Source organism: Suricata suricatta, chromosome 7 (genome assembly GCF_006229205.1).
Source record: "Suricata suricatta isolate VVHF042 chromosome 7, meerkat_22Aug2017_6uvM2_HiC, whole genome shotgun sequence".
NCBI classification, from domain to species: Eukaryota; Metazoa; Chordata; class Mammalia; order Carnivora; family Herpestidae; genus Suricata; species Suricata suricatta.
The window spans coordinates 94224725-94238821 of NC_043706.1; the positions used below are offsets into that span (position 1 = coordinate 94224725).

Sequence of the window (14097 nt, forward strand, 5' to 3'; positions counted from 1 at the left end):
ACCTACCCAATTTCCCATTGATGGCCATACGGTTTTAATTCTTACTTTTAAAATGTGTTCAAATTTGGATCTAGAAATGATAAAGACTCAGATTAATCTTTTGTATTAGGCCAAAAAATGGGGGAGACATTGTCCTTAGAAATTAGTTTCTAATGGAATTAGTTTAATAAAATATTTGTTTTTGCTTTGGAAAACTTCAAGAATCTAGAAATTGAATCATCAAATAGAAAAGGCCTTTGGTGGATCAGTGAACTGATAAGGGAGCTTGTGACAGAAAAGCAGATAAGAGAGCTAAGGCAGAAATGACAGATTAAAGGAGCCAAGCCAGGAAAGGCAGATTTGGGGGAGTCCCCAAACTGGGTCCTTGCTGGGAATGGTAGATGAAAGGGTAGCAATGATATCAGGCAGGAGAGCGGTAAAGAACAAACAATTAGTTATTTCAAAAATTGCCTGGGGCTTGTTCTTCTGGGAGGAGCCCTGTAAAGCTAGTTTAGCATACTGTAAAACTACTGGAGCTGGAGTTAGGAAGCTTACGTTTACCCTTGGTACTGCTGTGTGACCTTGGAAAGTTTCAGTGTTGCTTCAGATTTCTCACTGATAAAACTGAAATAATGGTATCTGTGACTCCAACTTCATGGGGATCTTGTGAAAATAGAAATGAGTAAATATACGTGAAAACACTTTGAAATTGTAATTAGAAGAGTTTATAGGAAATTATTATTATTATTTTTGGCTTCTAGGAAAATATCAGAGATTCCTACTTCTATTCTTTATTTTGGCCTAAAATATTTATAATAATGATAATAGCAATTACTATGTACCAGGCACTTCTGTATATATTAATTCACTGAACTCTCTTAATAATCTATTTAGGTAATTATCATTTATTGTTTATATGTTGTATATAAACAATATATTGTATAATATTGTATATATTGTTATTATTCTTAGTGCCCGCCCCCCCTTTACAGATGAGGAAACTGAGAGACTGCAAAATTTCACAGCTTATAATTGGCAGAGCTAGTACTTGAGCCCAGGAAATCTGGATTCAGAGTCTATGCCACTGATAGTGTTTTTTTCTTAACACGTGAAATTTCTTTCTTTCTTCTTTTTTTTTTTTTTTTTTACTTTAACAAGTATTTTCTTTCAGCTGTTCTCAGCCAAAGTCATGGGAGATCCCTTTCTCATGGAGGAAATAGGTCTGCTTGCACTCAAGTCTGCAGCAGGTGAAGGACAGAACCAAAGCCAAGATTCTCACATGCTTCTCCTGGAGACCTTTTCCAAACTTCTGGAACTCGTGACCCTCCGCCACCGGCTGATAGAAATGAGTCTGGAGAGTGTACATTTAGCTCGGTCAGTAGGGGGACTGAGGATCCAGATGGGGGAGGACAAACCATAGGTCTGCCTGCCTACCAGCCTGTTCCCTCTGTGCCCCAGAGCAGTCATTGCGAGCTTTCTAAATGGCGAAAATGACCACCTTCCTCACTTGTTCCTTCTCCACACAAGCCTTTCCACATGTCTCTCTGCCCACTTAGCTAAGCTAGACCCTCCTCCTAGAAGCTGGGCTTCCTCTCTATTCATCGCATTGCCTTTCAGTGAGATTCTTAATACTGGTTTATCAGTTTTCCTGCTAGTGTAAGCTCCCTGATTGCAAAAGCACTGTCTATGTTGTTTTCCAGGTGTCCCATCACTTGGTATGAGGCCTGACTTACACTCAGCAAATATTTACTGGATTTTCTCTTAACTATAATGAAGTTGAATAGCAGAGCAGAAGCAATAGAAGGATTAGAGAAAGGAGAGGGATGGGTCAGTGACAGTATCCAGACCTGACAGAGGTTTGGAAGGTTTAGCGGGTGGAGGGGGGTTGGGAGCAAGAGAGAGAGAGAAAAATGAGTTAGGTTTTAGGTATGAGTGTGAGGTAATGGGAAGTCATCCAAGTGGACATGTTCCATAAGCAGGAAAAATATGGAATTAAAGGGCTTGTTGCAAACATGTATGAGTTCCCTTGTGTTCTAGTCCCCACAAGAGTCCCTATAGACCTAAACGATCCAATCATCTACCACAAACCATTATCCTGCTATGGGCAGGATCTGTGCTGGGGACTTTATGTGTATTCATTCATTTAATTTACAGGATATTCTTAAGAAGTAGCTTACAAATATTTTACCAGCAAGGAAGTAGAAGCTCAGAAAGTTAAGCGGTTTGTCTAGGATCACATACCTAGAAAGCAGTAGAAGCAAAATTTAAACTATGAGTCAAAATATTTATTAACATTTATGATACTACCTCCTCATAATTTTTTTATCCTTGATCTCAGGAACCTCACTATTTAAAGTCACTTCTACTATAGTTTAATATGCTATTTTAGTCGTATAACCAAAATACTATGGGAACTCAGAAAATGGAGTATTTCATTCTTTGTAAGTGGGTCAAGGAAAGCTTCATAAAAGAGGCACTATTGAGGAATGAACTGGCAAGTTCATATGTTCACATCCTCAATCCCAATACCTCAGAATGTGACCTCATTGAGAAGAGGGTCTTTACAGAAGGAATCGAATTAAAACGAAATCATTAGAGTGGGCCCTCATCCAGTATAACTGGTGTTTCTTATAAGAGAAGAAGACTTGGACACAGACACGCACACAAAAGGAAGATGATGTGAAGACACAAGCAGAATGTGGCCATCTATAAACCAAGGAGAAAGGCCTGGAACAGATCCTTCCCTCATGGCCCTCAGGGAACCAGCCCTGCTAACACCTTGATCTCAGATTTCCAACCTCCAGAACTGAGAGACAAATTTCTGTCTATAGTACTTTGGTACAGCAGCCTAGCAAACTAATGTCAGTGCCATTTGAATTTAGCCTTAATACGATTTCTCAAAATAGAGAAATGTGTGAAGATGTGAGTGAGAAAGGAGTGGAAGACATTCTAGACTCTTAAGGCTGAAATGCCAGAGGTGCATTTACATGGACCCTTGCTGCAAGCCATGTTAATGTGGTAGTAGAGCTCAGATTTGGGAAAGGACAGAGGTAGGGTCATGGGCTCTTACATTAAGGGGTGATCATTAGGCCATGTGATTGGAAGACAAATTCCCAAGAAAGGGACAGAACAGAGGAGAAGAGGACTGGGTTGGAACCCTAGGAAACATTAGGATTTGAAAATGAAGAGGAAGAGAAGCCAGTGCAGACTGTGAAATAGTGGTCATGAGGTAGGAGCATGGAGATCTTGGATCCAAAAGAACAAAGATGTTCCTTGAGGAGAGGACAGAGACCAGTCCTGAACTGTTCTGAGAGAAAATAGTGAACCTTGTATTGAAAGCAGTGCTGGTGACCTCATGAGGGCTCTGAGGATAGAAACCAGCAGGAAATGAGAGCTGAGGCAGTGTCCAAGCACATCTCCTCCTACTTTAACTACTATTCTTAACTGTCATAGCATAGAGTAGGCACAACATGTTTGTGATTCATTCACTTCATACTGGACTTGGCTTACTATTGTTTTGACTTTTGCTTTTCTGCTTATTCAGATTTTTTGAGTTTTCTTACCACTTACTTTCCTTTTAGTGGAAAATAATAGCAAATACTCTTGGTTCTTTATCCTTCCTCCGCCCCGCTTTAGTCTCTATAAGGAACTGGCATGGGAGATGGGTTTTGAAGAGTACCATTTGTATCTGAGGCCTGTTCACTTTGAATTTGCATCACATAAGGACAACGTGGACCATCCACCTCCTGTTTTTATCACCTCTCTGCTGGAGGACAGTGATCGAGTGGACAGGTGAGCCTTGAGAAGGTCCAAGTAAAAATAATATAATAATAGAATGAATGGCCAGTGAAAAATAATTTCTACCACCACTGGACACACAAATGCAATTTTATTTCTAAATCCCCCCTCTTATATTCTATCTACTATGATGCCATTTCTTTTTTCTTTTTTTTTACTTCATTTTTTAATAAGGTGGGGGAAGAACTCAATGAAGGGTGAAAATTGAATTTAAAAACACTGAGTAATGGAAAAATTGGATCAGGGAGCTTAAGTGAGATAAGATCAGAGGCTCAGCAGCTGCCCAGCTTGACTGTGTTGTTTCTGGGTAGAAAGGGGTGTGAGGGTTTGTCTCATGGGCCAAGAACCATGGATCAAAAGTCCAGATCCTTTCTCTCACTTTCCCTGGGAGCAGGAAGAAGTCAGTTAAATATTTTGAGCAGCTGTTTCCTTGAAGCTCTAACACGAGGTACAAATCTAACGTGTATGGCAGTATCTCAGTCAGACTCTTGTTGACCAGCAACAGAAGTGGACTCAAAGCAGTGGAACTTCTTCATGCCCCATATGTTCAGCCCATTACCACAAAGAGAACACTCTTACTAGTAATGGATCATGAGTCTCTGAGTTGGGGAGAGGAATCTTTTCCTTACACGAACGATCAGCCTTTGATGTGTGCTGAGGAGAAACTTCTTTCTGTCTCCCTCCTCTTTCCTTCTCGTCTAGTCTTTTCTTGCCTGAGGGTCCTTTCTATCCCTGGAGATTCCTGGTACTGGCCCCACCCCAAAGAAAGCAAAGATGATTCTAAGGAGAAAAAGTCACCTTTGTTTTGCTACTGTGGATCACTTGTCAAAATTTAACTTTGACCTGTTAATAATGTTAAAAGTCTCTTCTTCTCCAAAGAGACCTTGGGCTAAAATAAAGGGGGTTAGGATGATAGAATATGGTATCCCAGAATTTCTCAACCATGGCATTATTGAAATTTGAGGCTGGATAACTCTTGTAGGGGGCTGCCCTGTGCATCGGAGGTTGTTAATCAGCATCCCTGACCTACCAGATACCAGGAGTACTCCTTCTCCCCATTTGTAACAACCAAAAATGTCTCCGGACATTACCAAATGTCCATTGGAGGCAAAATATTCTTTTGCTCTATCCTGTCATACTAGCTAAACAATAAGAGAATTTATCATAAGTATATAGAAATGTCTTACAGAAACTGAAGGCAGGAAGTATGAGCAGGCCTCAAGTGAGGCTAGGTCTCCAACCTTGAGCCAAGTTATTCTCTGACTCTTTAAGAGCCTCACTGATATAAAATAGGGCATATTTTTGTTCAAGTGGAATCAACCCATCACCAAAAAGTGCCCAAATGATATGTGGCCTGGCCAAGCTGTGATTGGTTCTCCCAGCAATGACCCAAAGACCTTGCAAGATCTGAGGAGCCTTTGAATTACCAGGGGAAGATTTATGCATCCAAGGATCTTGGCTCTTGAGTTTGCATTTATTTTATATATGTCAATTTCTTAAATTGCCACTCTGGAGTGCTGTTATAGCAACATATATCAAACATGAGCATAGTGACTTACATCTTAAAAAACACATTTGTACGTATTATCCCACTTAATATTTGCCATAATCCTATGAGATAGGTGATATCTCCATATACAGATGAAGAAACTAAGATTCATAGGTATTAAATTACTTAACAAAGTCTCATAGGTATGAACAAAGGACCATATCTCAAGCCATAAACATGATTTCAAAGAACATTTAGATGATTGTTGGGCAATGGAAGAGAGCAAGAACTGGACAGCTTTTAGGGAATAGAGAAAAGCATTCAAATCAGTGAACAGCCTGAGGACAGGAGGTCGAAGGTCAGAACAGAAACAAGATTAAATGGTGTTAAGGGGAATCAACAGAAAAGAATTTGGAGCAGGTGGTCACCACAATGAAACTGAAAGGAGATCCAGTCCAGTAAGGACTGAAAAGACCCCAAAACCCTTCAGTCTTTGGGCAGAAACAGCAAGTCTTGTATAATATCTGTATCTGGTATTATTTTGATGTCCTAGAGCTGATCACATGCCATCCAGGCCCATCAGAATGGCCATCTCTTCACTAAAACGTAGTACTTCAAGACAATGTCATGTTTCTTCTTTCAGATATTCTCCTACTACTCTTGTGTTAGCCATCTCTGAGGTGGATGATAACCAGGTTGGCAAGTTTAGCTTTTATACAAAGGAAGCCATCCTTAAGGTAAATTAGATTTTTTAAAGAAACTAAAGTTAAACCATTTGCTCATGTATTTCTTTAAAGATCGTAATATTTAACTCATATAAGTTCAGCTCCCCTATATAAGAAAGGCTTTCAACTTCATAAATGATGATGATAGCCTTACCTTATTTGATGTGCACATTGGTCTAGTTTGAAACATAGAGACTGCAACACCCCTTGCAATAACCACTGCTGGGTATGTTAAAGAAGTACATGTAGTGAACCATCTTCGTGCCAAGTTTTTAAAGTATGCACATGTTATTGGACCTTTTATCTGATCTTCTTGAACTTGGTGCTGTTTGTTTTGTTCTCCCTTCCATTCAGATAGATTACTTTGCTTCTGTGTGTGTATGTGTAGGTTTGTATTCTTGTGTGTGTGTGTGTGTGTGTGTGTGTGTGTGTGTGTTTTAAACATTAATCTAATCTTGGCAGTTTTAAAAGCCTGACACTAAGCACATTTGCTAGTTCATCATCCTTTTCTGACCCGAAACCTGATGGTGTCCAGCTATAGAGCAAATCAGGCCTGGAGGCTGCCTTCAGGGGATGACATGGTGCTTAGAGAGAGACCAGGTTCAGTCCTGTGTCTGAGGATCAAGGATCTCAGTACATTCTACAGTTTGATTCATGTGTTTACGTGTTAAATAAATGTTGATCTCAAACTCTAAACTTTACCTCTTACTTTATGACAGAAATTCCTAATACCTTTCACATTTTCTTCCTTTAGCTCTTATTCCATTCAGGAGTGGAAAATATGCAAGTGACCCTTGCATGCCAAGCTGCTCAGAAAAATGCTTTGATGGTGGCTGTCCAACAGGCATCCTTCTATCACATGTCCCGATGGGGTTGTTCTGCTGATGTGAAGGTCAGCCTGTAAGACACAGAACCCTGAGGCGTGCTACTACGATGCCAATTAATGCTGGCTCCCCTTCCATTCCTGCTGTCCTTTAGCCTGTCCCCCTCTCTCCTCCCTTCTCTCCTTCCTCCCCTTCCCCGCTTCCCTCCTTCTCTTTCTTTCTTCTTTTCCTTCTTTTCTATCTTTTTATCTTCTTTGCTTCTCTCTTTCCCTTCTTTCCTTCTTTTTCTAATGTTAGTCAACACATGACCAAATCCTTACAGGGTGTCTTAATTTCTAGTGATTTGCTAATAATTTTTCTCTTTGTATATAACTCTGTAACATTGACTAGCTTAAATCATCCAGCAGAAAATATCCTCTTCTTGTACCCCTACTCTTTGTAGATATATGATTTTATTGTTTTTTTAATTCTTCCTGCATTTCTTTTTAAAAAAGTCAACAGAGACATGTGTCCCCTCTTTTTTCTACAAAAAGTAACACACAACGCATACCCCCCTACCCTCCAGATTTCTTTGGTTGTTACTGAGATATAATTCACATAACACAAAACTTACCCCTTTAAAGTATATAATTCACAAGATCATGCAACTACCACCACTACCTATTTCCAAAACATTTTCATCATTTTTAAAGGAAATCCTGTATCCATTAGCAGTCACTGCATACTCCCTGTTCTCTTCAGCCCCCAGCAAACAGCAATCTACTTTCTGACTCTATACGTCTGCCTATTCTGGATTTTTCACATAAATGGAATCATTCAACATATGGACTTTTACATCTGGATTTTTTCACATAGCATGTTTTTAAATTTCATCAATGTTTTAGCATGTATCAGTACTTCATTCCTTTTTACTGATGAATACTTTATTATATGGATATACCACATTTTGTTTATTCATTCTTCACTTGAAAGACATTGGGTTGTTTTTACTTTTTGGCTATTATTAATAATGCTGCTATGAACATCCACATGCAGGTTTTTGCAAGGACATATGTTTGGAGTTTTACTAACACTTGTTATTGTCTCTCTTTTTTATTTTTGCTATCCTATTAGGAGGGAAATGGTATCTTATTTTGGTTTTGATGTACATATCTCTAATTACCAATGATGCTGAACGTCTTTTCATGTGCACATTGGCACATGAGAGAAATTTCTACTCACATTCCTTTCCCTTTATATAAAATGAAATTTGTCTTTTTATTTTTGAGTTGTAAGAGTTATTTATATATTCTGAATACAAGTCCCTTATCAAGTATATGATATGCAAATATTTTCTCCCATTCTGAGTGTCGTCTTCTCACTTTCTTGTCGGTATCCTTTGAGACAGAAGCTCTTCATTTTGATGAGTCCAATCCACCTGTTCTTTCTTTTGATATCATATTTAGGAAACCACTGCTTAATCCAAAGTCACATAGATCTACTCCTCTGTTCTCTTCTGAGTGTTTTGTAGGTTTAGCCCTTGCATTAGCTCTTGCATGTAACTATTTATGGCTGATTTTTGTATTCACTATGAGGAAAGGGTCTAACTTCATTCTTTTGCATGTGGTGTGCTGTCCCAGCACCATTTGTTGAAAAAACTGATCTTTCCCCTTAAATTGTCCCCACATCTTTGTCAAAAATGAATTGGTCTGAAATGTAACAGTGTATTTCTGGACCCTGAAATCTATTCCATTGTTCTATGTCTATTTTTATGTTAGTACCACTATTGTTTTGATAACTGTAGAGTTGTGTTAAATTTTGAAATTAAGAAGTATGAGTCCTCTAACTTTGTTCTTTTTCAAGATCATTTTAGCTATTTTGAGTCCCTTGAATTTTCATATGGATTTTAGGATCAGCTCGTGAATTTCTGCACACATACACAAACAGCACCATTTGAGATTTTGACAGGCATTGCATTGAATCTGTAGATCAGTTTGGATACTATTGCCATCTTAAGAATATTAAGTCTTCTGATCCATAAACATGGATGTCTTTTTATTTAGTTAGTTATTTTTTAAATTTTTCCAACAGTATTTTGTGGTATTCAGTATGTAAGTTCTGTACTTCTTTTGTTAAATTAATTTCAAAATATTCATACTTTTTATTATATTGTTGGATTTGTTTTCTTAATTTCATTTTCAGAGTGTTTATTGCTAATGTATAGAAATACAATTGAGTTTTGTATATTGATCGTGTATCCTGAAATCTTACTAAACTAGTTTATTAGTTTTAATAGTTTACTTGTGTGTATGTATTCCTTAGGATTTTTTTATATGCAAGATTATGTCACTTGCAAATAGAAATAATTTTACTTTTTCCTTTCCAATCTAGATGTCTTTTATTTCATTTTCTTGACTAATTGCCCTAGGGAGAAATTCCAGTACAACACTGAATAAAAATGGCAAGAGTGGGTATTATCTTATTCCTGATTTTAGGAAGAAAGCTTTCAGTCTTTTACCATGAATTATGATGTTAGTTATGTTTTTTTCATAGATGCCTTTTATAACGTTGGAGACATTTCCATCTATTCCTAATTTGTTGAATAATTTTATCATGAATGGGTTTGGGATTTTATTTACATATACTCTTTTGAATTTTGTTTTTTTACTTAACAATATATCCTGGAAATCACTCCAAATCACTTCATAGGGATTTTTACACATTTTTTTAAACAATAGTATAGTTCTCATGTATATGTATGTTCACCAGTATAATTAAATATGGTTTCAGGAAGTCAACTTTCCAAATGGCCTTAAGCAGTCTTTAAGTCTTATAGATTCTATACAGCTCACCGTATTTATCCCTTATCACATGTGTCAATGTCTATTTCTACTCTTCATGTTAATAGGAGACTACAAATTTATGAGTATCGCAAGAATGCTCATTCCTTGCTTCTACTGCCAAATAATAATCCTCATAAGACTAAATACTGAAGTAGAAAATAAGGATGGAGTGAGTTGTATTGATTTTTAAAAACTTAACTCCCAAAATCATAATTCAGTACATCCTGTAAGTTAGGTTCATCAGATAATACTGAGATACAATTCATGCTCTTAAGGAACTTACAGACCAGTGTATATAAGGCTAACAGGCTCAAAAGGGGTTTAAGCACAAGGTATAAGAGGTTCAACAAGCTATAGAAGGAATTTAAAGAAAAGAGAGGTCACATCTGGGGAGCCAGGAAAGGCAGCATAGAGATGGGGCATTTGGGAAAACCCAAGGGATGAGCTTTTTGACAGGCAGAATACCTTCAGATAACTCAGGCATGGAAACAAGAGAGGGCAAATGGGTACTAGGTAAAAATGAGGAGCCCAGCTTGACCATCACTGGTGGTTTTCATACATAGTTGACATAGGAATTCTCTATTCAATTACTTTAATCTTATGAAGAATACCATATATAAAATAAATACAAATGGGATTATTCTTGTTGAAATGGAAATTAAGAATTTTATGAGTCACTCCCTAAGATCTATTCATGAAGCAAATGTTGAAAGTCACTGGATAGGAACACAGGGCAGAGGTGTAAAGACATTAGGGATATCTATATCAATATAGGTATATAGATATATTTATATATGAATATATAGTAATATATATGAATATATAGACGTGTGTGTGTCTGTTTATATGCTCTCCTACAAGTGTGGGACTGGAAGACAGCTGATGGTATAATAAAAAGGAATAAATGATGGAGACAATGAAAAGGAACAAGAGAAAATGAGGGAAGGGAGGAGGGAAGAAAAAAGACAGACAGACAGGAAGAAAACAAATTCGTTCACTTCTACCAAAGGAGGGGAATGTTTCAAGAAGAAATGGGTCACCAAAGAAGATGTACAGATGGTAAATAAGCACAGAAAAAAAGTGCTCAACACCATTAGTTATTAGAGAAATGCAAATTAAAACCTCATTGAAAAACTACCTCACACCCATGAGAATGCTTAAAATTTAAAAGACTGACCATATTGAGGGTTGGCAGGGATGTGAAAGGTATGGAATTCACACACACTGCTGAGGGAAATGCAAAATGGTCAATCACTTTGGAAAACAGTTTGGCAGTTTCTTAAAAAGTTAAACATATACTTACCATATGATCCAGCCATTCCACTCCTAGATATTTACCCAAGAGATATGGAAACCCATGTTTATACAAAAACACACACAGATGTTTATAGCAGCCTTATTTAAAATAGCCAAGAACTGGAAAGAACCCAAATGTCCCTCACCAGGTGAATAGATAAACAAATTTTGGTATATCCATACAGTGGAATACTACTCAGCAATATAAACAAATTAATTATTGAGGTGCACAACAATATGGCTGAAGCCATACAAAAAAGAATACAAACTGCATGACTCAATTTGCATAAAATTCAAGGAAATTCATTCTAATCTATAGTTGCAGAAAGCAAAGAGCAGTGATTGCTTGAGGAAGAGGGCTGGGTGGGAGGAATGGTCATTATTTTGATTGCAGTGTTGGTTTCATAGTTGTATACATAGGCCAAAACTTTCTAATTGTACACTTCAAATACATGCTGTTTATTAAATGTCAGTTATATCTCAATGAAACTATTGTTTTTAAGAGGAAAAAAGAATAGCAAGTTGAATGTAGAGGGAGGAACCAAAAGCAGGAATGAAAATGAGGCCATTGGACATCCCCAAAAGCTGCCGACTAAGAGAGCAGTTCTAATGCGGCTGAAAGCAAGACTGTCAGAGCTAAGGAGTAAGAAGGTGATAGATATATAGAAGCATGTGTGTTTACTGCCCCTGTGTCAGTCCATGTAGGCTGCCACAACAAAAAAACCACAGAAAAGTTTTTCTTCCACTCCCTCCCTCCCCTTGCCCTTTATCATTACATTGTGCATGGCAGCATGTATAACCCACCTCCATTTGCTTATGCTGAACCACAGTGAGCACCCTGCCTCAGTTTTTCAGACCTTGCAGCCATGAAGTCCATCAGCAGTATTTCTTGACAGGCCACTCTACACAGAGCACTCCAACCAGCTAACTTATGGAATGAAGAACTTTTTTCAGGGCAGTTTAGGCAACTGCACTTTATTCTATAAAATAGTTACACTTACTGCGTCATCTTACATTGTACAAAATCTCCCATCCCTTCTGTCTCTTACTCTCTCCTCTCCTCCCCTCTGTTTCCCTTTGCTTCTCTCCCTTCTACTCCAGCCCATCCCCACCCCATGTACTCATGCATTTACATGTGTTTGGGGTCAGTTGTGGCTATGAGATAATTTCACAGCCAGTACTACAGGGCTTACAAATCCAACAAACTTAATTATTCCATTCACTTCTGTTTAAAACATTTTAGGAAACAAGTTCAGATCTGAGAAATCGTGGTGGAATCGGTCCAGTCAGAAGAAGAAATTCTGGAATTGTGAATGGCATAGAAAACTTCTTGTTAGCCCCAACTCCAAAAGTTCCAGACGCCCTTACTCATCATTCAGAAAGACTCCAGGCTACCAAAAGGTACTTCACTAGGGATTTGTGTAAAATTACAAAAGTGTTCTCTTTTAAATCAATTAATAACATAGTATTCTGGGATTGAAGGATGCCTAAATTCTCAGAGTGACCAGCCTGTGTTTAATTTTTAAGACCTTGTGTGAAGACCATATATGAACACTGAGAAGGCTCAACTGTTTCCAATATGCAGTCTATGAAGGACAGTCAGTGGTTCCTTAGTTCAACCCCTTTTCTTCTCTTTTCTCCTCCTTCCTCCTTTCTCTTTGTCTTCCCTTTGTCTTTCTTCTCTCTATATTTTTCAAATATAGACAGAACCCAAAGAAGAATCTGGGCCTCTCTAATTTTACATGTTTATCTTAACTGAAAAATACAGAACTACCCTTGCTATTCACAAGCTTTACCGTTGCTTAGAATATAGGGTGCTGCATTAGCAGAGAGGCACAGCCTCTACAGAGAGATGGCTATGAACCAGAGATATCCTATTATGTCTTGCCCTATCTTCACTCTGACAGAGATATTTGTATTCTATAATAAATATTCTGAGTATTTCCAATGTTAGTTTAATTTAATTCTGGCAAATTTAAAATGGAAAGAATAATAAGCAAAACTGCTCTACTAACCAAAGTGCCATTAATTTGACACATGGCCAGAGTTCAAATACCCTAAGTTCACAGTCCCAACATGTGGATGGAACATTCAAGACCAAAATGTCTAGCCACATTTTGGGTCCTCTTCAGTCTAGGTACCTCTGCAGTAGAGGCCAGGAGGGCACAAAGGGATCTGGGTAGCACAAACACTGAACCAGGCCATGAGGTTTGGAACAGAAGAGGGACTCTGACACATGCTTCAGGCACATGGGAGCCCCAAGGAGGGTGGTGACACATCAGCATCCCCAGCAGACATAATGAGAAACATTTGAAGAAGGTGAAAACCATGGAGACACAGCCACCCGCTCTTCTGTTCCAATGCCCAGTACCAGCCCCAACTGTTCCTGTCCTCCGGCGAGCGGTTGAGTTGTCTTATTATAATATGTCTACTTACTTGCTGCTTTGGGCTCAGATGTCTCTGTTCACTTGTCAGGGCGCCAGAGGCCTTTGTGTCTATTCAACTAGAAAAGGTGGGGCTGCGGGACATGATGCTGAACGCCTTCCTTCTCAGGAAACAAACCATGGGCGACAGAATGAAGAACCATGTGAGTTTAGAGAGAAGGACTCACTAAACCAGTGTAAAGCTCTCAGTATCTTTTACATTTGAACAAATAAAAATTCCTAACTTTTAATCTGTTGCTTTCAGCCTGTTTGGATAGGACTATTGAAAATATAAAGAACTATACAAGGGAATTCAATAAGAAATAGAAAGGAAGCAATTCAAGCTAATTGCAGTCTAGTTTTAAGAATACATAGACCACATTTTATTTTGTCACTTTCTAAACACAACTAGGTTCAACACCTGCTCAGGAACATTAGCACTCCTGAATAGCCCACAGGTGTTTAGGGGGTTTGGAAAAGATGAGCAAGGACTCTTACTATCAAATTCAGGTGTTATCTGGTTTTCCAGATGTTAATGCCATGTTTTTATTTAAGGATTTTATACTAGCCTAATCTATTGGAAAATATTATAAAATTTCAGCCTTTAATCAGTTAAAAGTATTGATTGATTTTGTGAATATCATTTCATTACTCATTAATTTTTTGAGGAGGAAGTAATTAGGCTAATATATAGTTATTTGGAAGAGAAATCACAAGTCTTCAATCTCTAAGATTTTCCTC

At 38.0% G+C, this 14097-nt stretch overlaps 1 protein-coding gene across 1 annotated transcript in view; it reads left to right on the forward strand.

Moving 5' to 3' along the window:
• The first annotated feature begins 1124 nt into the window (after nt 1–1124).
• The window catches only part of LOC115295301, a 30957-nt gene continuing 17984 nt past the window's right edge, over nt 1125–14097 (forward strand). The window contains exons 1-6 of the mRNA XM_029943203.1: nt 1125–1353; nt 3616–3771; nt 5910–6003; nt 6746–6883; nt 12177–12334; nt 13409–13520. Of these exons, the coding sequence (XP_029799063.1) occupies nt 1169–1353; nt 3616–3771; nt 5910–6003; nt 6746–6883; nt 12177–12334; nt 13409–13520 (843 nt within the window). The 5' untranslated portion in view covers nt 1125–1168. The remainder of the gene's footprint in view (nt 1354–3615; nt 3772–5909; nt 6004–6745; nt 6884–12176; nt 12335–13408; nt 13521–14097) is intronic.